At 34.9% G+C, this 22,057-nt stretch overlaps 2 protein-coding genes across 2 annotated transcripts; both read left to right on the plus strand.

The window, feature by feature from the left end:
• Window positions 1-5,345: 5,345 nt before the first annotated feature.
• On the plus strand, window positions 5,346-8,014 carry LOC145217875 (uncharacterized). The gene is made up of 7 exons (XM_080085246.1): window positions 5,346-5,387; window positions 5,771-6,074; window positions 6,138-6,560; window positions 6,737-6,811; window positions 7,009-7,063; window positions 7,139-7,202; window positions 7,431-8,014. Exons 1-7 carry the CDS (start codon window positions 5,382-5,384, stop codon window positions 7,653-7,655), a joined length of 1,152 nt encoding a protein of 383 aa, XP_079941372.1. The 5' UTR covers window positions 5,346-5,381; the 3' UTR covers window positions 7,656-8,014.
• Window positions 8,015-13,408: 5,394 nt separating this feature from the next.
• LOC145217872 (uncharacterized) lies at window positions 13,409-21,251 on the plus strand. The gene is made up of 15 exons (XM_080085241.1): window positions 13,409-13,554; window positions 13,622-13,683; window positions 14,404-14,441; window positions 14,506-14,579; window positions 14,999-15,073; window positions 15,343-15,423; window positions 15,676-15,753; window positions 15,852-15,956; window positions 16,247-16,287; window positions 16,373-16,448; window positions 16,899-19,169; window positions 19,342-19,395; window positions 19,827-19,878; window positions 20,119-20,182; window positions 20,488-21,251. Exons 1-15 carry the CDS (start codon window positions 13,542-13,544, stop codon window positions 20,707-20,709), a joined length of 3,306 nt encoding a protein of 1,101 aa, XP_079941367.1. The 5' UTR covers window positions 13,409-13,541; the 3' UTR covers window positions 20,710-21,251.
• The last annotated feature ends 806 nt before the right edge of the window (window positions 21,252-22,057 follow it).

Raw genomic sequence — 22,057 nt, forward strand, 5'->3', positions numbered from 1 at the left:
AAAAAGAGAAAAACTTTTGGTTTCATGACTAATTTTGACCATAATCAAATTGAGCTTATAAAACCAAAAAACAAACTATTTACTAAAATGAAACTTACAAACCAACATTGATTTGGAAATTGTCATGGTTAATCACAAAAAAACATTTGGTGTTGCTAAAACAAACAAAAGTTTTAGGAACAACAAAATTGTACTTTGTGTATTTTTAATGTAAAGTGTTTTGTTTTTTAGTATCTTAAGGCTTAAGATTACATGCTCAAATTTGGATGTAAAAAATTGCAACTAAAGTATCTACAATGGCAAGAAAGCGTAAGTGTCCGGATGTTTTTTTAACAATAGCTAAGCTGTAATATTTGAAAATTTTTGCCTCAGGAAACAGCAGTTGTAGTTCAGATGAAGATTTTGAAAATGACACTGAATTGGTAAGAATGAAATATTAAAACAATCATTCGATTTTCCAATAAATAAAACAAAAACTGGTTTAGAAGTTCATGTTTTAGTCTTACCCTTCTGAAACGTCTGGAGGTTTGTAAGTGTGTATGGGTGTCCTGGTAACTTGTGCTAATTGCATGAACAAGTATTACTATTCTTCTCGGTCAGTTCTCAAAATCTGAAAATGAAACAAAACTTTGTTAAACCCATTATCTTGGTATTCATTCTCTGTTTTTTTCATGTAATTGTTCTTTATCCCATAAAACAACATAAATACTGTTTTGTATTGTAGTGAGGTAATATCTTTGGCATACATGGGGCCATTTTTTAAAAAAATAACCAGGGTCAGCAACCATTTTTATGCAATGAGTGCTACATTACTTGTTAATTCCAAATGGTAATGACTTGGCCTGCCAACATTTTTGTGAGTAACAGTGGTTTGTTTCAGCTGACCTAAACATTGATCATGAAGCAAATATATTTGTCCCATTTAGGCTGGATTTAAGACCATTGTGTTAAAACAAACCAAAAACAAGCTATGTAACAGTTAAAATATGCAACAAGCACTAAATGTAAACACATGCCAACCTTAACCAGCAGTGGTTGTCAACCCATTTGTGTGGTCTATAATTCTAAAATGGTTTCATTATGTGACAGGTAGATAATTATCTAAAATTGGTATTGTAGAGTCGGACAAACTGTTGTGAGAACATGGTTTTTGTGGTGTTTTGTTTAATTTGGCATGCAAAAGTCTGGTGATAATTTTTTTGTTGTGTACTGCAACCCATAGACTTGGGAAACAACCATCTTGAATCTTTGGATATCCATTATTTGTCTGTCATTGCATGTTAACTAGATAATAATAAATCTTTGTCCAAATGAATAAACTGACCCGAAACGCAATGTTTTAAAAAAGGTTTCCTTTATTTGCTTGCTTACATTGAATAGATGTTGTGTGATAATACACAATAAGGTACACAAATATTGTAAAAGTTAAACTGTTGTAAATGTAAAATATTGTTTATCTTATTGTTGTGCATTCTAGGGCTTTGATAGGAATTGTTCACCAACCAACCCAAAACTCAGGTGATTGTTTATACAGAAAGTTAATTATTAAACCAACTTTATGGGAATTATGATATATAACTTATTTTAGGGCAAGTTCCAGTGATTTAGGTTTCGAGGAGACTATGTCTTGTACAGAACAGAGCTTTCAGAAAGTAAGTATATTTCCATGTTTGATATTTTGTTTTTTACAAACAAAAACAAATCTGTGAACTGTAAATACAGAGAACCGCGGTTGAACCAGATTCTGTTTATGCCTGATTTTTGACTAATCTAGAGAATAAATTCCCTTTTTAGCATATTATAATCTGGATTTTTTATGTTACAATAGCAAATTTGTACAGCAAATCACGTTGCAGTAACATGTTACTGTGTGCTGTTGCCTACTTTATAACGGGTTCAGGTTATCAGGATTTGTTGTGGTGTCAGGTTTAAACTAGACAGAAACATGTTTTTAAATTGGGTAAAACTTGTATTGCTGTGTGGCATAAACAAAACATGTTTTTCATGAGGCTTAGCTTCAGTTTGTGTGTGTATTTAAAAATACCTTGGTACCTTTGTTAGTATGGTTAGCAGCAGTGATTTTTAACCTTATTGTATAAAGACTCAAAGCAGAAATTAAATTCATTAAAGAGTTTTTTATTTGGAAAATGCCTTTTTATCATTTTATATGTAACCTTTTTCGTGAACAGTTAATATTTAAAGCTGATTAATTGACTCATTTGGGTGGAAGAAATACAATCCCAATATGTCTGTACTATATTAATTTCATTGTAACTGTAGTTATTGAAAAAACCTGTTTGAAAGAATTTGTGGTTTTGTGTACTTTTTATAATAACTTAAACCTTTTTTACCCAAGTTTAACTAAATCATATATAATATCCTTAAATATTTTTACATTTAAGATGGATGAACAACCACATGAAAAAAACTATGATATCGGGTAAAACAAACAATTTTCAGTTACAGTACAGTTGTCTATTATACTTTAAATGGATTGTGTTTTGTCAATAGGACTGCAGGTTATCCTGTCCTCACGGGTCATTCATCTACTAGTACATTCGGAAAACTACCTCCAAACAATAACCATTTTTCACCACAAGAAGGTTTTGCGAAAAAACACCAATGGCCTTTGCCTTTGCAAGGTAATTATATGTAATTTAATACATCAAGCTGTTCAGGATCAGGTGCTGGTTTTAATTAAGTAGTGTTTCATGTAAGAGAATTATAACAAGAGGAAATGTAATTAAGCTTTTAGATTTCACCACAGTTGTAGGTACCTTATTAAATCGAGACAACTGAATGCCTGCAAGGAAATACATTTACATTGGTAACTTTTTACATTGATTAAGTTGTGTTTTTTTTCTTTTAAGCAAATGAAAACCAAACTCGACAAGAAGTAAGAAAAGAAAATAACAAACCTCGACCTAAAAGTCAGGCACCAGAAGATGACAATCATCCCTATGAAGAAAATATCGTAGACAACATAGGTAAGATGCAAAACAGAAATGAAAAAGATGGGCTAATTTGGGCCAATGACTGAGTTTTTGGTACAGAGCATTATTTGTTTTGATTTTCAGAGAAAAACATTTGCCAATATCTAAGGTAATAGGCTTGCCATGTTAAACATATTTTTCTTTCTTGCACGAAATGTTGTGATGTAGTATAGTGTTAAAAATGTTGTGATGTAGTATACTAAAAATTTTGCCAAGGTCCAGGATCAATATCACAAAGCGTAGTTGTGGAAAAACTAGAACCACAAGCAACCGAAATTGAACGCAGAAAACCACCATCACAAGATGAAGGCATTGGTGAAAGTCAAAAAGTTATACCACCTGGTAAAAAGCTTGTTATATAAAAGAACAACAGATTGCAACACATAACTGCAAACAATGGACACTTACTGACTGTTACATACAAAATAAAAAGGGAAAAACATACTTTATTTACAAGCAACCATGCTGTTCATGCCCTTTTACAATAATTTTGTTTTGATTCCCTGTGTTTTGTTGCTAGTTTTTGCTTTTTTACACACAAGGATATGTGCATTTGTGTGTTGATTATAGTCACCTTCATCATGTTATCTTAGTAGAAGACACATCATGCAAAGCCCCCAAAGACCTTGAAGTAGACATACATGGAGAGGAGGGTCTGACTGAAGAACAAACATCGCCAGTCCCTCCAAGTAATTACAAGTGTTTCAGTTCAAAAACGTTTTGTTTCAGAGCTTATTTAACTAGTCTGAGTTTGAGCTAAAAGTAAACTGAAACTAATCATTTTAGGCACTGATAAGATAGAAAACTTGAAACTACCACATTACTTGATGGCCTCTCATGACATGACTCCAAATAATTTAGAAGGTAACGATATATTTTCAGCAAATAAATCATGATATTTTACACTGCAAGTTTTATCTGAACAGAATTTCTTTGCAATAGATAACTTTATTTTTTTGTTTTTAGGGAAAATGGTAGGCGTTTAGGTAGTTTTGCCAGACCTTATTGCTTTGTCAATTCCAGCCTAAAAAATTTTGGACATATTTTATCATTTAGGACTTATTCAACCCACATTTGTTTATGAGCAGTATTTTTCACCATTACAGCCACTCCTAATGTCTGCCAAAAATGTAAGGATGATGATTTTGCTTTTCATTAAGCAAAATCATCAAAATGTGTTAAGCTTCAAGATGACTGTCGTTTGTTAAATTCAAGGTGAACTTAATTTTCTGTTGTAATATTTGCTTTTTATTAGAAGTATTTGTTGAAAAACAGTACAAACAAACAACTTATCTTTTCTAAAAAAGAACAAATCAAAAGGTTCTTGTATTTTTTTGTATAATTCAACACTAGCAATATTCGTTACATTATTATAGCAATCATACAAAGAAGCTTTTGACTATTTAATATCACAAAAATAAATGACTGTTTATAATACTATGTGTCACTAATGTTGATTACAGTTTGATTAAGTGTAGATATGTCGCTTAAATTGACACAAAGGCTTTGTTGCAACCATTTTTAAAGCCCCAAAAAATTGATTTAGATGCAGACAATGGAGATGAATTTATGTCACAGGAATCTGAACCAATGGTTGATATTGGGTCTAACATAAATATTTGGTAAGTAAAAAATTTTTTTATGAAGTTTCAGATCATGGGGAAAAATAAACACACAACGAAATACGTCCTAACTAATTTCAAATGTGCCCCATCTTGGCATATTCTGTACCATGGATAAACAAACTACTAAAATTAATGAATGTTTCGAAGTGGTGTAATGCAACCAACTAGTGTCAAGTTGTACCCTTGTTATTTTTACTTGGTTAGCTGAACAATAACACAAACGAATAGTCACTCCACCCGGGCCGGATAAGGCCATCACTCAACTGGCCTTTCATTAACAAACACATGTTGCAGTTACCAAATCATTTATCACAAAAAAGTGTGGTGTCTGTGCTCTAAATAGTATAAGAATGAGTTCCAATGTGGACATTTATTCTAGAAAGCAGGTAATGTATACAGGTTTTGAATTTTGTACCTTGTTTTAACAGCTTTGAAAAAGTTCCAGGACAACTGAAGCCAATAGGTCAACAAAATATGTATGTGTGTTTTGTTTGTATTATATACTCCCACTGTGTGCTTTAATGTAAAAATACAAAAAGAGTTTATTGAAAACCAAAACTGACAAAAGTGTAAATGTAGGTTTGGTCATACTATAGATGAAGTTTCAGAATGCTTACATACAAGAACATAACTTAAAATGAGCTTACCTTTATGAACCAGTAAAGACCCCAAAAGACACTAAATGTATGTAGTATATGAACATCGTCCTCTGTTTTTTAGCATTGTACTCGCAGTGAGAGACTCTCAACCTGTTCAAATTGATATGGAGGTAAGTAATGTCTCATAGACTTGTTTCACAAGCACAATTAGAGCAGAGACTAGCAAACTTTGTTAAGTATTTAAAGTTTTGCACACCAGTTTTAGGTTAAACATGGAATGTTTGGTAAATACAAACTTATCGCAATTCATCATTTACAATGTCGCTAATTTAGTAACATGCATAGATTTTACAAACCATCATTTAATTTGCCCAATTTAGGTTTAAAGAGCAATCAACAAAATATGACTGCAATAAATACATACTACACACTAACAATACAATTGTGTTTCTGTGTTTCCAGAAAAAGGCGGTCACTTTGTGTATATGTGTACACAACTTCTGCACAAGTTTAAGAAGTGCAAAAGTGGTGATATATATTTGACTTTATGTAGGTTGAAAATGGAGAAGTGGACAACGTGCACACAAGAGCTTTCATTCATAGTCCAACAACATATGTAGAACAAAACGATCAAGGCCAAGGAACAGTACCAATACCACAAGAAGAAATCGACAATGCTGAACCACTCAGGCAACAACCAAGGATGGTTCCAAGCTATGAAGAGATACATGGAAATCCACAACAAAGTCATATGGCAGCCAGCAGCACTGAAGCGAATATGGCTTCCAATCAAGAACCACTCAGAACCAGTGAAGTCAACATTATACCACTTGAAACCCGTGGTGAATCTAATAATGGTATAGAATGCACTACTGTGCACCTGAACGTAAATAAAACTACCTTTTATTGTGTATTTATAGTCCTGCAAGCAGCCCCAAGTGCTGACATTGAGGATGGTGTTGAAACAAACAGACTAGATGCAGAAGGCAGACCAATCATTCCATTTAATGGCGATGTTGCTGTGCTGCCACCAGGGAGATTGTCCACAGATGAAGAGCCACTTCAACTTACTGTTTTGTCTATGAGCCTACAGGATTTGGCCGCAGACACATCACAAAGTCATGACCTAAACTTGGCTGAAAATGTCAGTGTACCAGAGAGATTTCTTTCAGAAGAGAATCCTGCTACATCAGCTGCACATGTTCTACAAACTCTTCCACCTTCTACCAACACCCAACAAAATTCGGAAACTGCAAACCAGAGCAACGGTCTAGACTTGCATCATGGAGCCTCCGATGCTGCAGTTGCAGTCGAGACAATACCAGTTCAGGTGGAAGAACAAGGTGAGGAATGGAGAACATTTTAACCAGCTAATAGTCATTTTTGGCGTGTATATGTAGAACTATATAACGTTTGGAAGCTGCTGTGAGTTGAAATAACCACAAAAGAGCACAGTTTTGAAACTAACCCTGTGTTTATTTATGCTGGGTACCTTTTTTAACACCATGCTACTGTTTAGATATTGGAGTGTTTGTCCCATCAGTTTCATCTGTTGCCAGATTTGACCGTGGCTATTTAGAGCTTGCAAGTTATGGTAAGCATTAAGCAAATGAATTACATTCAAGCTTTCATAAAATCAAAATACAATAATGTTTTCAAATGTATGTATATGAGTTTATGTGCATTTTATTGAAAGTAAGGAGGTGATTACTCCCAAATATAGTAAAACATAACTAAACCTTCACAATAATAATCGTTCTGTTGAAATAAATACAAAAATATGCTTCTTAGGCCACCCGGCACCACCCCAGTTGCAGAATTCTGCTCCACAACAACAGAATGTTCGGTGCGTAAGAGAGAACCAAATTGGCTGTGTATCCATATTTTAAAAAATTTGATTTGTACAATATTTTGTCTACAGTGCACAAATCGGATTACAGAGAAGTTTCCAAGACTACTCATTGCCGCAACACTGTGCTTGCGGTGTAAGTACAATGTTTCTTATTTTGATTTGTGCAACCAGACAATCATTGTATACCCAGACAGTGACTAAAAGCAATATGTAGAAACTGTTTACCACATTTACAGCACTTGTTATCACTGTTTTAAATGGTTAACATACACTATAACATTGTACACTTGCACCGTAAAAAAAGGTTGGTTAAAGATTTAAAGGACTTTGTTGTGATTTGTGTTGTTTAAATATTTTACAGTTTCTAATGAATGGAGATGAGCCCCAAGAACGGTGCATAAGATGTACATTATGTCTATGTGTAGCTGAAATTGAAAATGGAAACCACCATTGTCCATCTTTTCAATGTGTTGGATGTGCATACCAGCTACCTATACGCTTATTGTACTGGTCATGCCCCTATTGCCACATGTCTACGTGTCTGCACTGCTACCGATCATTTGACCATGAATGTCCACCCGGATAGTTCATTTTAGATCATATGAAAGCACTGTAGTTTTTCATTACTGCATACGTCAAAAATTAGCCAAAACCAAAGAATTTATTCATGCACTGTTGGTGAAAAAAAATTTTAAACCACTGTCGACATTGTACAAAATTTGCCCTGCTGTCAATCACTTTTTTGTAAGCAAGTGAACTAGTTTCAGTGCCATATTATAGCTTTTTTTGTTTTACTAAGCCAAATAAAAATAGACAGCATGAAGTATAAATACTTAAAAATATATATGTAGACATGATCAAATTGCTTTGTGATTGGTAATGGTTGTACTTGTAACTTGTAATGGCATGTGTAGCTGCATAAAAATGCAGTAATTAAAACCTTGTACAGCATGTTTGTCTTAAATTGTTGTTGAAGGATTTGGGCAATTGTCTTAAAGCTACAAACATATGAAGAAACTAAAGACTAAAAATGCAAGCCATGTAATTAACAAATTAACACAAACCTACGAACACGACAATTACATTTTACACTAATTCCGGCCGTAAAATTCACAAAACTCCGAAAACGTTCTCACAGTACTTTTCGTTTTAACATGCACATTTGGTGTGACAATCAAAAGACAAAAATTCCTACCTTTAAAGCATCCCTTTTCCGTATTTTTGTGTTGTTTTGGCTCTATTAACAACTTCTTACTTGTTACAAGTTTAATTCCTGCACCCGAAAAACTTGCAACGATGCAGTCGATAACTCGAGATTCCCGCTTTCTTTTTTCTTGAACTTGAACCTCACGTGACAAGCTGATTGAACGATTGAGACAAAAAGCATGAACACCCATTTTCGAAACAAAGTTTAGTGTTTGGCCACTTCACTGGTGTTTTGAGCTGTCCTAATATAACTTTAGTCACGATTCGTTTACATACAATTACATTGCAAATACCAAATACATAAACACATGATGTCGCCAAGCAAATATAACGCAAACTACACAGCAACAGTTTTCGTTACCTATTCTACGTGACAATCTTACTGACCATAAAATTCTAACACATTTAAAAAGGCTTCAGAAACGACAAAAACTACTTTATTAACGGACACCTTCTTCAATTTAATAATTCGGCACTACTTTGTACGTCACTTGACAACAACTGATCAAATTCACTAATTCAGCATGACACGAACTGTCCAACGACTTCTTTCTACGATTTCAACAACCTTGTGTCACATTCGCCTTTTTCAAATCCGATTACGTCAGTCTTGTGCAACATACAAGTTTGCAAATCTCAGAGGGGGGACTTTTTCAACTTCTAGCATGATTGTTTGTTAGTGACGTCACGACAATTGTTAAAAAGGCAATGACGTCACAATGTTCAAATAGAGGAGAAAGGACGCGCTGCTTAATTAATAAATATCATGGCCAATATAACCAGTTTCGGATTTAGCAAGAACGTTTAACTTTTTACTATTTTTAAATCGAAATTATAAGTTTAATTAACTCCTTTCAAAAGTATTACCGCAAAACATTTTAGGATTGTGCGCAAACAATCTCCTAGGTTGGTGGAAAACCTGCTCAGAAAAACTCTGTGAGATATTTCCCAAAATACACAAGATATCTAAAGAATCTTCAGAGGTACAAATGCACAGGAGATCACCGAACGAGCTTTTTCTTTTGGGCGGAGGGAGGCATGTCATTCCACCGCGACTTGCCTCTCTGCCCCAATTTGGGCTTCGTTTCGTTACAACCGTATTGTTTGTGGGTCTATATGACGTACAGCACCAACATGACCAAACTAAATCAATTTCGTGACACCCATCGACCTGTGTTTTGGCCTTAAGATGACCGACACTACTTAGGCTTTGTTAAAAGTTGCTGCGTTTCACCTTCACAGTTCCTACTCAGTTTTTCCATTAAGATATTTTCCCATAAAAAGAACGTTACAAGCGAGAACAAAAATTTATATTCTCAAATAGTATTTTATAACTTGCATTTAGATACTTACTACAAAATACACATGACAGTTCAAAAACATAAAAGCAAATGTACCAAAGTACACTTAGTTCATTTGCACTAACGTTACGCTATCATTCACACAAGGCCAATTGAAAACCGCAATATAGCCTACCAGCAGAACCACATTATACAGGATGTGTGAAGCTATTATCAACCACTTCAAAATTGCCGAGTTCAATTAGCATTTTTTTCCTTGCACGGGAAACAATACAGCATGTTTGAAGAGACAACGCGACTGATAATAACGATCGAGTGGGTAAAGTTGGATGCACAGAAAAAATACTGACAAAAAACGAAAAGGCTTTGCCCATTTAGTCTACATTTTAAACGTCATAGACGCTTTTGGAAACATGAACAAAAACGTCTACGTCACACAAATCAACCAAAAAATACCCACAGTCACGGAATTAGTAGCAAATCAGACCACCGCATAATACACAAAAACTGATATCCTTCCTAGAAGCGGTGTCTGTTTGAAGTAGTTTTACGACCGTGAAACGACAATGCAGTTTCAGCGCGTTTAATCTGAATCCACAAACAGTGTACTCCATAATATTTCAACTTTGTGTGGCTATTTCCAGCTTGATGATTGTTGTATCGTGCAATGGTCTTGGTGTGTTTTTACTTTACCGTACGGAATAAACTCAATAATAATTGAAAAAAAGGATATGCTTCAATCCACAAGAAGTCTCTCATACGCAAAAAAATCTTCACGGCCAAGATTGACATTTTGAGCGGTGATCTCTGGAATAGAACACAATTAGTTCATAAGACAAAGAAATGTATGTGAAAACGTATTCTCATGACGAGAAATTATAGTACACCATGGTCCACAAGAGAGGTGGCACTGAGTCAAAAGGGATTTCCAGCATATCCAAGCAGAAAAGCATAGCTAAAAATCCAGCCGCGATGGGATTCGAACCCACGGTTCGGTGCAGAAAGACGCACACTCGGCAATTAGTCAACTATCAGTCTGCAACATAGTTACAAAACAAATCAGTCAGGTGACGAACGCTTCATTTAGACACGAAAGATTTTAATATTTATTTTTGTGGACGGTATAAAAGCACGTTACAGAAGTCAGCTTACAAAGTCGGTGACATCAAACTTTCTGCCAGAAGGTACAAACATAGGATAAATAGAATATTTACGTAAATTAAAATTAATTTTCAAAATGAGGGCTACATTTTGCAAGGCAAAATAACATTTAATGGCTTCGACAATTGTGTTTAAAAGTGGTACTTGAGGACAGAAAAAAACGGTTTTGCTGTTGGAACGACAGCACAACAGTCTTTGTCTTATCAACTTAGACAAACAAAACAGTTTACCGACGATGTGGTAAAATATTCTTACGCGAAAAGCTTGTCGCAGTATCGCAGTAACAAGTTAATGCACATTTTCTGGGTCTAGTTTTCTTGGTATGGTATCGTTGTTTGTAATGTTTTTTCGGTATAGTCGGTAGTTGTGTAAAACGAGCAACGATATCAACTAAAGGTAACATTTCACAGTCAAATCGACGAAGATCGGACGTCAAACAAAGTTACAATTAGGCACTAACCTCTAGCTCTAGTGTAGAGATTATTAACTAGCATTACGAGAATGCAATGTCCGAAATATATACAGAAGGGAATGCTTGCAGGCTACTGGTTGATGACTTTTGAAGATTTAAGTTTAACAATGTGTACGTATTTTAGTACTAAAACTTTATGTTCGTTTCAAAAAATTGTGAAGTTTTCATAGATATTTGCATTTGGTCTGGACGGCTTAGTTTATGCGTAGCTGTCGCGCCGAAAAATTACGCAGTTACATATCGTATTTCAAGCAATGGAGCGACAAAAACAATGCTAACCTCGCGGCTTGCATCATCTCCATGGCCAAACCTCTGTATGTCAGTTGCAACAAACATAGCAGGTCCATACGGTAGAAAGTTATTCCCTCTCTTGAAACAAGGTTAATAGTATATGGCTTAAGTGCTACATGAAAATTATTGCGGAATAATAATCAGGCCCCTAACAGGTGTACACGTATGACTGCTTGCATTAAAAGAGAAAAAATAACTTAAAAATAGAGAATTAAGGCATGAAAACAACTTTATTTAATTTTCAATTTATACATTTAGATATATATATGTGTGTGTGTGTGTGTGTGTGTGTGTGTGTGTGTGTGTCGAGTTTTGTGTGCTACCTAGCAAGTGGATAAGGCAAACTAAAAGGTAAAAAGGGGAACAAAGACATTGTTGCGCAATGACACTAGGTGTTTATTATTTTTCAGCCATTATGTATATTGTGGTAATGGATTGGAATTATTGAGATTAAGATGTTTTCCATATGAGTTTGTGTACTGGATATTGGTATGTTTATTAATTTCTAACAATGCAAAGCAAAAAGTTTCAAGCATATGACTTAGACCAGTGGTTCCCAACCTTTTTGTAGTCACGGACCCCTTTTATAAATTTTATCGGTCCGCGGACCCCCAATGTAATTTAGCCTTTTTTCGTTCCCTGCTTTATACGTTATTATATACTTTTGTTTTTTGGGGGGCAGAATTTTAATCAACCTTCACAGTCCTTTAATCTCAATAAAGTTCTGAACTGTAGCACTCAATGCACTAAAAGAGATAAATTTTCTGGTGTACAGTACTTAAAACAAGGCACAAAGAATTCTATTGTTAATGTGTGTTGTGATGTCACAATGGAGGTAACAACCACAAGGTTTCCTGATCCAAGGGTTTGATAAACAGTTTGCATTATTTGGGAAACTAAAAATATTGTACTGTTGTAAATGCTACTACTAATGTTTGCCTTCACGGACCCCCTGAAACCATCTCACAGACCCCTTGGGGGTCCGAGGACCCCAGGTTGTGAACCACTGACTTAGACAATGCTTCCAGCTTGCTTTGCTCCAATGTCCAAGCATTCAAATGACAGCATGATACCATTAGATTGCAATGCTAATATTTCATAATAAACCACACTCTTTAAGTATATACTAGTTTAGTTGTTAGTATGATGTGGTGGCACATAAATAAGTCATAACATCAATAGTTAGTTACAATTAAAAAAGGTATGCAAACAATGGTAATGTTGAGGAGAACAGTTGATAGTTACCATAATTGTTTAGTTTTGGAAGAGCTTTCTTATTTTCTGATCATCATCAGCCTAATTGTTTTCTTGTCAAGTTAATTCCATGATGCTGAAGCAATTTAAAAATATATATCAGTGATTTTCAACTGGTGTTTGTGTGTATCTGTACAGTAAAAGGACAATACAGTATTTGATTTTGAGTAAGAGTGCTTGTTTGTTTTATCGTATCATTATAAATTTCGTATGGTGTCCCTAATATTTTAATGCATAAAGTGTTCTAAGACTACAAAAGTTTTAAAAACACTGCTCTACATCACTATGCATTTGATAAACATTTATTTTTAAAACTTGTATTAATAGGAAGCTGGAACAATGTAATACAACGTTATAACTTAAAGATTGATTCAGCAAAATTAATTTGAATCAACTTATGAGTCAGAATATAAGAATGAAATCTGCACTATGATTAATTTTACATTCTTGCTGCAAAAAAAATAACATTACAATACACTATTCATACAAAACACTATTCATACAAAACACTATTCTTATACACTATTCATACAAACCTTATTTTTATATGGCACAAATATACCCCAAGGTGTCATGTTTGTTGTCCAGGAATAATGTAATTTGAGGATTGTGTATTGGATCATCTAAAAAAATCAAATCAGTGAAAAAATGCTTTATATTTTGCACTTTTAATGCAAAATAACAAAATTTTAATCTAAGCATAGTTTTGTTACTGCATTTCAGGGTAACCACGTAATTTTTTTACACTTATCTCAAGTAATAAACAAAACTGTGTTGAAAGAATTGAATGGAGCGTAAAGGTAAATACATGTTTACAACTGTCTTAACACTATAGATATAAGTTTTAAAATTGCATTTGAAACTCAGGGAGCAGCAGCAGCAATTGTTCGTTTGACGAAGAATTAAATAATGATGAAGAATTAAGAGTGGTAAGTTCTCATGTAGACACAAATTCAAATACAACAAAACTGGTTTCAGTTCCAAAATACAAAAATGTGTGCTATGCTAAGCAAACCCAACTTATTCTTAAGCTTTTTTATGGATTGTTTGTTGTTTGAACAAGGTGCATTAAACCGGGTCACATCTAAAAAGCAGGTTCTCATTGCATACATGTAAAGTCGTTAATTGACAAAGCATGGAATAACATCAAACCTATAAATGCATAGTAAGTTATGTGTTGTTGTGTTTCACATTTTTTAGACTGCTTTGGCAATACCATGGTTAAGGTGGTATAGCCAAATTTAGTATTACATTAGTGTTTAGTTTATACAACCCTGGAATTTCGTATCTTTGGAAACATTTTAAAAAGATACGCAAAATAAAGTAATTCCTGTTTTGATGTCAACTGATGTGGCATGTATCAACACCTACTTTGCTTTTCATTTCATTTGCCTTGTTCTATGTCATGAATTCCAAAAAACTCAACATTCGTTCATGTATTTTTTTTTCATGCACCTTGTTGTCGTATGTTATTAATTCAATGGTGATATTTGCTTAGTCATTACATGTGGTAAACAGTGAAGTTTGACATTGTACACCTGAAACAGTATGCGCATTATTTCTAATTTGGCGTGACACAGAGACTACCAATTCTTGAAGATTAATATTGGTTTTAACCAGTAGTCATAAATAATATGAATAAATTACAGCTGAATGAAGTTCCACACGAAAAGAATGAGGGAATCAGGTATGTAAGAGAAAAAAGGCATGTTGTATATTATAAATTTATACATATTTGTTTGTATGTATAGCTCTGGTGTACTTGGACATCACATGACCCAAAACAAAGAAACAGGAAGGGAAAAATTATTTCACAATGTTGGAGGTATTCATAGCATATATACAGTATTTAATAAAACATGCAAAACCTGTTGGCCAATAAATAAATACTCCGACTAATAACTAAATATGTTTACTTGCATTACAATTGACAGTGGCTGTCCGGAATGACTAAAAAATTCTAATTTGTAACAGCTTGCCTGGATTACAAACTATATTTTCTCAACACATTGTGGCAGTTTAAAAACTAGCAATTAAGCGAGTTTAGTCCTTTAAGCATGCTTATTTTAAATGAAAAAGAAATGTAGAAATGGTGTGCACCCCTGCTGACACAACTTGCAATAGATATACATTAAATACATTTTGTAACAAATGACTGCAGTTGGGATTAATTCAATGAATTAAGCTACCTGGATTGTCTGTAGTAAAGTATACAATTTGACACATCAAACTTATTTGTTTAAGGTGCAGTTTCAAAACCTACAATGAAACAAGAGACAACGAAGAAAAAAATAACTTCAACTAGAACTAAGTTCCAAGGTTATATACATTTAATTTAGACATATAACATGCTTATAACAGCAAAACTAGCTGATTCATTATGGATTGGTACATTTACTTGGTTTATAATATCTGTCTAACCATTTTTAATAGCTAGGGCAGAAAATCGGAACAGTTTATTATTTATTTAAACCATATTTTCCTGGAATTCATTAACAATGTCATGCTGTCTGTACAGCTGTAACTCATCCTTTTCAAACCAAATTTTTAGTTGATTTAAAAAAGTTTTTTTTTCTTGCTATTCCCAGCCTTTGAAAATATCTTCAAAACTCCAGCTTCATTGAAAAAAGAAAATACTGAGGAACAAAAACAGCAATTAAGAAGAAAAGGTAGTTTATCAACATCTCGATGTGACACACAAAACTTGCACAATTGTACAATTGATAATACATAATGCACAGTTTAAACGCCAACTGCTGTAGACTAAAGTCTCAGCTAAGAAGATACATAGTATATACAGTTAGATTTTTTTCAATCCTATACATTTCAATATAATAACTGATTAACTGGTATGAGCCTGTAATTTAGTAGTCTTTTACACTTGTGTTTTATACTAATCTGGGTAATATTTGTTTAAACAGGCAAGAACTTGCGACATACTAATAGCATGGTTAATCTGCGCAATACTTCTCCTCGGAGTTCCAATTCTGCAGCAAAAGGTAAGAATGGTTTCCAGTATACATGTTAACCTCAAAAACTCCATCTAGTTACAATTTCTCTTATTTTAGTGGAATAAATTTACTGTATAATCTGACAGGTGCAAACCGTACCTATAATTCCTGTGGTAAGGATGACAATCAAAGAGAAGATTTTTATGTCAGCATAAACACAGTACACGAGGGGGGCAGCAGGATGTATGAAGGTACAATATGATGTTTTTGCACAAATACACTATGTTACACTTTTATACTATATATATGTTACACCTTAACAATTTAGTAGATACAAGTCATCTGCTAAAATAGTATTACATCAGTCTGATAACATGGTATTACATCATTAATAAATAATCTCAAGTAAAAATCAAGTGATTAGCAGTAAAAATCGATTATGTTCTACAAATTTAAATGATAACTACTTTCAAACTAAACATGTTATTTTGATCACCAACTTTTTGCCTCGGTTTACAATATTATGTCATTTGTTTTATAGATTTGCTTTGTCAACAAGAAAAGTACTTGAAAGCCTTGAAGGTAACATATATATTGCAATTACTATATCCTTGAGTGGTTAATTGCGGGAAAATATGCAAAATTGTTTTCCTATCTTAAAATGCAGCTAATGTCACAACTTCATCAAATGGAGTCAGACAGTAGAACACCTAAAACATCAGGAGCTACTTGCATTTCGTCAGGTTAGAACTAAATTGACCATTTCATTTTGCAAAATCTAGGATGCTCAGATAGAGCACAACAGAACTTAGAAATCAGACACATATTCTAATCAATCTCTCACTTTTAATAACTAATAGAGCAGGGTCACAAAAGTGACAAAGTGTGGTAGTGAAGTGACAAAATGAAGTACTAATTTGTTCGTAGTGAAGTACTAGTTTAACACGTTACATTGCTTGTTGTTAGTTTCTTATCATGCCATTCTCTTAAAATACAGTCTACTTTCACTAAACGCTCTGCTCTCTCCTTAAAATTAATCTCAGCTGGCACAAACGACTATTACTCAGAAAAATGTTGGCAAGACATTGCTACATGGAAAAAAAACAAGTAAATTGGCATGCGTCGTTTAAAAGGTTGTTGAACCCTGTTATTGATCCTTTTTCAAAGTTTGTTTGTCTGTGTTTTCGATTTAGAAGATTGCCGTCAACTAAATACTGAATCTCTTGTCTGTCCAACACAAACTGAATCTCTTGTCCATCAACTGAAAACAGAATCTCCTGTCCGTCAACTGAAAACAGAATCTCCTGTCCGTCAACTAAATACTGAATCTCTTGTCTGTCCACCACAAACGGAATTTCTGGTCCGTCCAACACAAACTGTATCCCTTGTCCGTCCACTACAAACTGAAGCTCCTGTCCGTTCAACACAAACTGATTCTTCTGTCCCTCCACCAGATACTGGATCTCTTGTCCCTCCACCAGAAACTGTATCTCTTGTCCCTCCACCAGAAACTATATCTCCTGTCCCTCCACCAAACTCTGAATCTCCTGTCCCTCGACCAGATACTGTATCTCTTGTCCCTCCACCAGAAACTGTATCTCTTGTCCCTCCACCAGAAACTATATCTCCTGTCCCTCCACCAAACTCTGAATCTCCTGTCCCTCGACCAGATACTGTATCTCTTGTCCCTCCACCAGAAACTATATCTCTTGCCCCTCCACCAGATACTGTATCTCTTGTCCCTCCACCAGAAACTGAATCTCCTGTACCTCCACCAGATACTGTATCTCTTGTCCCTCCACCAGAAACTAAATCTCCTGTACCTCCACCAGATACTGTATCTCTTGTCCCTCCACCAGAAACTGTATCTCTTGCCCATCCAACAGAAACTGTATCCCTTGTCCGTCCACTACAAACTGAAGCTCCTGTCCGTTCAACACAAACTGATTCTTCTGTCCCTCCACCAGAAACTGTATCTCTTGTCCCTCCATCAGATACTGTATCTCTTGTCCCTCCACCAGAAACTATATCTCCTGTCCCTCCACCAAACTCTGAATCTCCTGTCCCTCCACCAGATACTGTATCTCTTGTCCCTCCACCAGAAACTATATCTCTTGCCCATCCACAACAAACTAAATCTCCTGTACCTCCACCAGATACTGTATCTCTTGTCCCTCCACCAGAAACTGTATCTCTTGCTCATCCACAACAAACTAAATCTCCTGTACCTCCACCAGATACTGTATCTCTTGTCCCTCCACCAGAAACTGTATCTCTTGCCCATCCACACAAAAGTGAATCTCCTGTACCTCCACCAGATACTGTATCTCTTGTCCCTCCACCAGAAACTATATCTCTTGCCCATCCACAACAAACTAAATCTCCTGTACCTCCACCAGATACTGTATCTCTTGTCCCTCCACCAGAAACTGTATCTCTTGCCCATCCACACAAAAGTGAATCTCCTGTACCTCCACCAGATACTGTATCTCTTGTCCCTCCACCAGAAACTATATCTCTTGCCCATCCACACAAAAGTGAATCTCCTGTACCTCCACCAGATACTGTATCTCTTGTCCCTTCACCAGAAACTGTATCTCTTGCCCATCCAACAGAAACTGTATCCCTTGTCCGTCCACTACAAACTGTATCTCTTGTCCCTCCACCAGAAACTGTATCTCTTGTCCATCCACCAGAAACTGTATCTCTTGTCCCTCCACCAGATACTGTATCTCTTGTCCCTCCACCAGAAACTATATCTCTTGCCCATCCACACAAAAGTGAATCTCCTGTACCTCCACCAGATACTGTATCTCTTGTCCCGCCACCAGAAACTGTATCTCTTGCCCATCCACAACAAACTAAATCTCCTGTACCTCCACCAGATACTGTATCTCCTGTCCTTTCCTCAGAAACTGAAACAGAACAGAATAACAATGTTCATGTTTTGGACCATCAGGAGTCAGAATCACTTTTAAGAGATGTGGAAGGTGCTGAAAGAGCATTCTTCCAAGTTCCAGAGCATTTCTTTGTTGATGTAACAAGGGAATTTGCAGTACGAACTGCACATGAAAATAGAGAAGTAACACTAACACCAGCAAACATTTCACAACAAAATGAAAGACCTGATGACTTTGGACAACCTTTTCATATTGAACATCAAGCATTCGAACAGCAACACAGAAGTGAACCTGGGTCACACACTGCACCAAACCTTCTATTGGAGCCTGTTGTTGAATCTATGCAAGGAGAAGCAAGACAGCCCGTTGAAACAGAGCAAAATACCCAAACAACCAATCTTGCCACCCAGAGTAGAACAACATTTGAAGAACTACGAGTCAGCAGAAGAGCCAGTCCATTACAAGACTATACTAATGGCCAAATTCTTGCAGGAGGGCAACTTCCAGAGGTTCAAAGCCCATCTTCATCCGCACATGAATACGACATACCCCGCCAAGAAACAGGTAAGGTGGATAACACATTCTAAAATGTCTGCCTTGTCTTTAGAAAAAAAAAATATACCTTAGCGCAGAATACATGCATCCCAAACAACTGAGTGTTTGAAGTGAACAAAAGCACTTTCAATATATGTTAATTGCTGTTCAAATAATAACTAGGCATTTAATTTTGTTGCAGGTCTGAATCTGGAACAGACATTGGTGTTGCATGAATATGGCTACATGAATTCAGGTCTGTGATATATATGAATAAAGGCTTTTGAAATAAAGGGAGTTTTTTGAAAATAAAAATGAGGCATGCACTTCATTACTACCTTGTTTTTGTTTAATACGTCAAATACATTGGGCCTTTTAAATTAAACAAGCTTCAGGTATAGAAATTAAACCAGCTTCAGGTATAAAAAGTAAACTAGCTTCAGGTATATGAAAAAGGGCCATGTTGAATAGCAAATTCCCTCAAATACATAGTCGTAAATAAACGCTGAGTTGGAAACAAAAATACACCATCAAGGCTGAATAGGTGTTTAGAAAAAACATGCTTTGCTATTACAGTAGTAAAAAAACTCGAAAATAAACTTCATTGCAAAAAAGCTAATGTCAGTTAGATAGTTTTTTGTCCACAGTTATCATTTGCCTTTTAAAAGTTTATTTATGCGTTAATAGGTGGACCTGGACCTCCCGGGCAGCCTACTTTAAGAAGAGAACAAGGTTTACGGTATGTCCTATATTATGTGTTTGTAAACATATCAAGTGCAAATGGTTGGCTTACAAATTGCATGTGCTTTTTTGTCTTGATTTTTTTAAATGTGCCCTTTTACTGCAAGTCTTGCGTTGGAGCAACGCCACTTAAGTTTGTTATTACTCAAGGAAAACACAAGTGACCGAGATAGGATAAGGTGTGAACAATGAAGCATTTTATGTGGTGTAACATGTAACATTATATGTTTATTTACAGAGCACTGGGACAAGGACCAAGTTGGTTCGAAGAGAATTTGATGCCAATGCACTGTTCAAATGGAGTATGTATTTAGATCATATACATACGAGTAAGATAGATTAATTAAACATTATTTAGTTTCGTCACTATCATACAGTTTTAATTAAAGGTTTAAAACTGATATCAATGTTTCAAGTCTACTTGTGTGTAATAAATCCTAATAGCTGAAACATTTGTTATCCACTGAAAAAAGCTGCTTGAAAATTAATTGACAAAAAATTACTGTGGTAATTGGTCAACCAGTTAGTTGGTTTCTTGCTACTATAACTTAATGCAAAATTTTACACATTTGCTTTTTTAATTAACCTTGTATTTTGTTACTTTTAGCACTTTGTGACTTTGGACACAGGCCAAGAAAGATGTGTTCGATGTCAATTACCACTGTGTGTTGATGAAATAGCCACAGAGTCTCACATTTGTGTTTCTTTTCAGTGTAGACACTGTAACAGACGCTTGGCAAGTTCAATGTTTGTCGGGCTATGTCCTATATGTCATAGTGCTTTGTGTTCTCACTGCAGTATGAGGAACGTTGTCTGTCCCAATTATTAAATACAAGGCATTATGTACAAATAAATATATTAACTGCCCCAGCTGATTTTAAACTGAAATGTATATTTAAACTAAATGATGCAAGCACTTATTTTATATAATATTTGAAAGGTAAAAAATTTTTTTAAACAGCCGCTGTAATTGTGTTCTAAGTTCTCTTTTTTATGTGTATATATATTATTGTCTTCAAACTACGTTGGGGCATGTCAGGTACTTTGCTGTAAATAGCCAAAGCTGTTTCTTACTTATTTTTTATGGATTTTGTTTATTTATTTACTAACCATTTTTTACGGTAAATTCACATTTCAATTGCAAATGCTTTAGGCTTTCAGCAAAAGTCGATATTACACACAGAACTTGGGAAGTATTTCAAGACAAGGTGATTATTTTTAAACTCATCTCAGGCCCTGTGTTATAAAGTAGAAAACCTTAGCAAATTTGTGTCGATAAATGTGCTGTAAATGGTGCTTTGGTTTGTTACTGTATTATGTTTCTGTTGCAAATCATGTGTTTTTTGTAAATAAATTTGTACAGTAAAGTGCAAAGCATGGTTTTTGCTTTTTACCAAGTCGGCAGTGTAATGCAACAAGTAGCATTTAAAAAGTAAACCATAGCCTACAAAGTAAAAACCAATATTCTAATACTGTTGCTTAAGATAGAACAGCCAAAGTTTCTGTCAAAACAAAAAAATTAAAAAAAGTTTTTAGAATATGTAACATACAGGTCAAATTCCTTAGGATTTTTATTTGTCAACTGTAACAAAACAAACAGAATGTTTATCTCCTCCTACCTTTTTAAACCTCCCTTTCTTAGCTTTTTTACTATTTCTTCACAATGTATTCCGCCACTTCCAAGTTCCCGGTGCGTCTCAACTTGAACTTGAAATGAATGGTCATGTGACTTAACAAGTTAACCACCAAAAAAACAATACGTAAGTAGCCTTTGTTCACAAACAAATCACCGAAATTTACAACACACAGGCTGTAGCAAGACAAGCGAGCTATTTCCACTACAGTCTGCAAACTGAACAATTTCTTCAGATAAACAATTCAATAGTACAGCAAGTTTGTGTTACGTAACATGAAAAACGAATTTCCTTTTTTAAATACAGAACTTACCTTATCGTATTTACTTGATTTACAGCAGTATAAAATTGGTTAATCAGCCCACCTAACTCAAATCAAATCAATCGCCGGGGACACAAAAAATGTTACAAAAACACAGGAAAATACATTGGGCATTTTACTTTTAATTTACAAATAACGCCCCTTTATACCTCAAAGCTTAAAGTCTTACACCATTAACAAATTCTCACAACAAGCTGGCAAAAGTCCTTTTGTGAGCACGT

Source organism: Phallusia mammillata, chromosome 3, assembly GCF_965637545.1.
Source record: "Phallusia mammillata chromosome 3, kaPhaMamm4.hap1.1, whole genome shotgun sequence".
NCBI lineage: Eukaryota > Metazoa > Chordata > Ascidiacea > Phlebobranchia > Ascidiidae > Phallusia > Phallusia mammillata.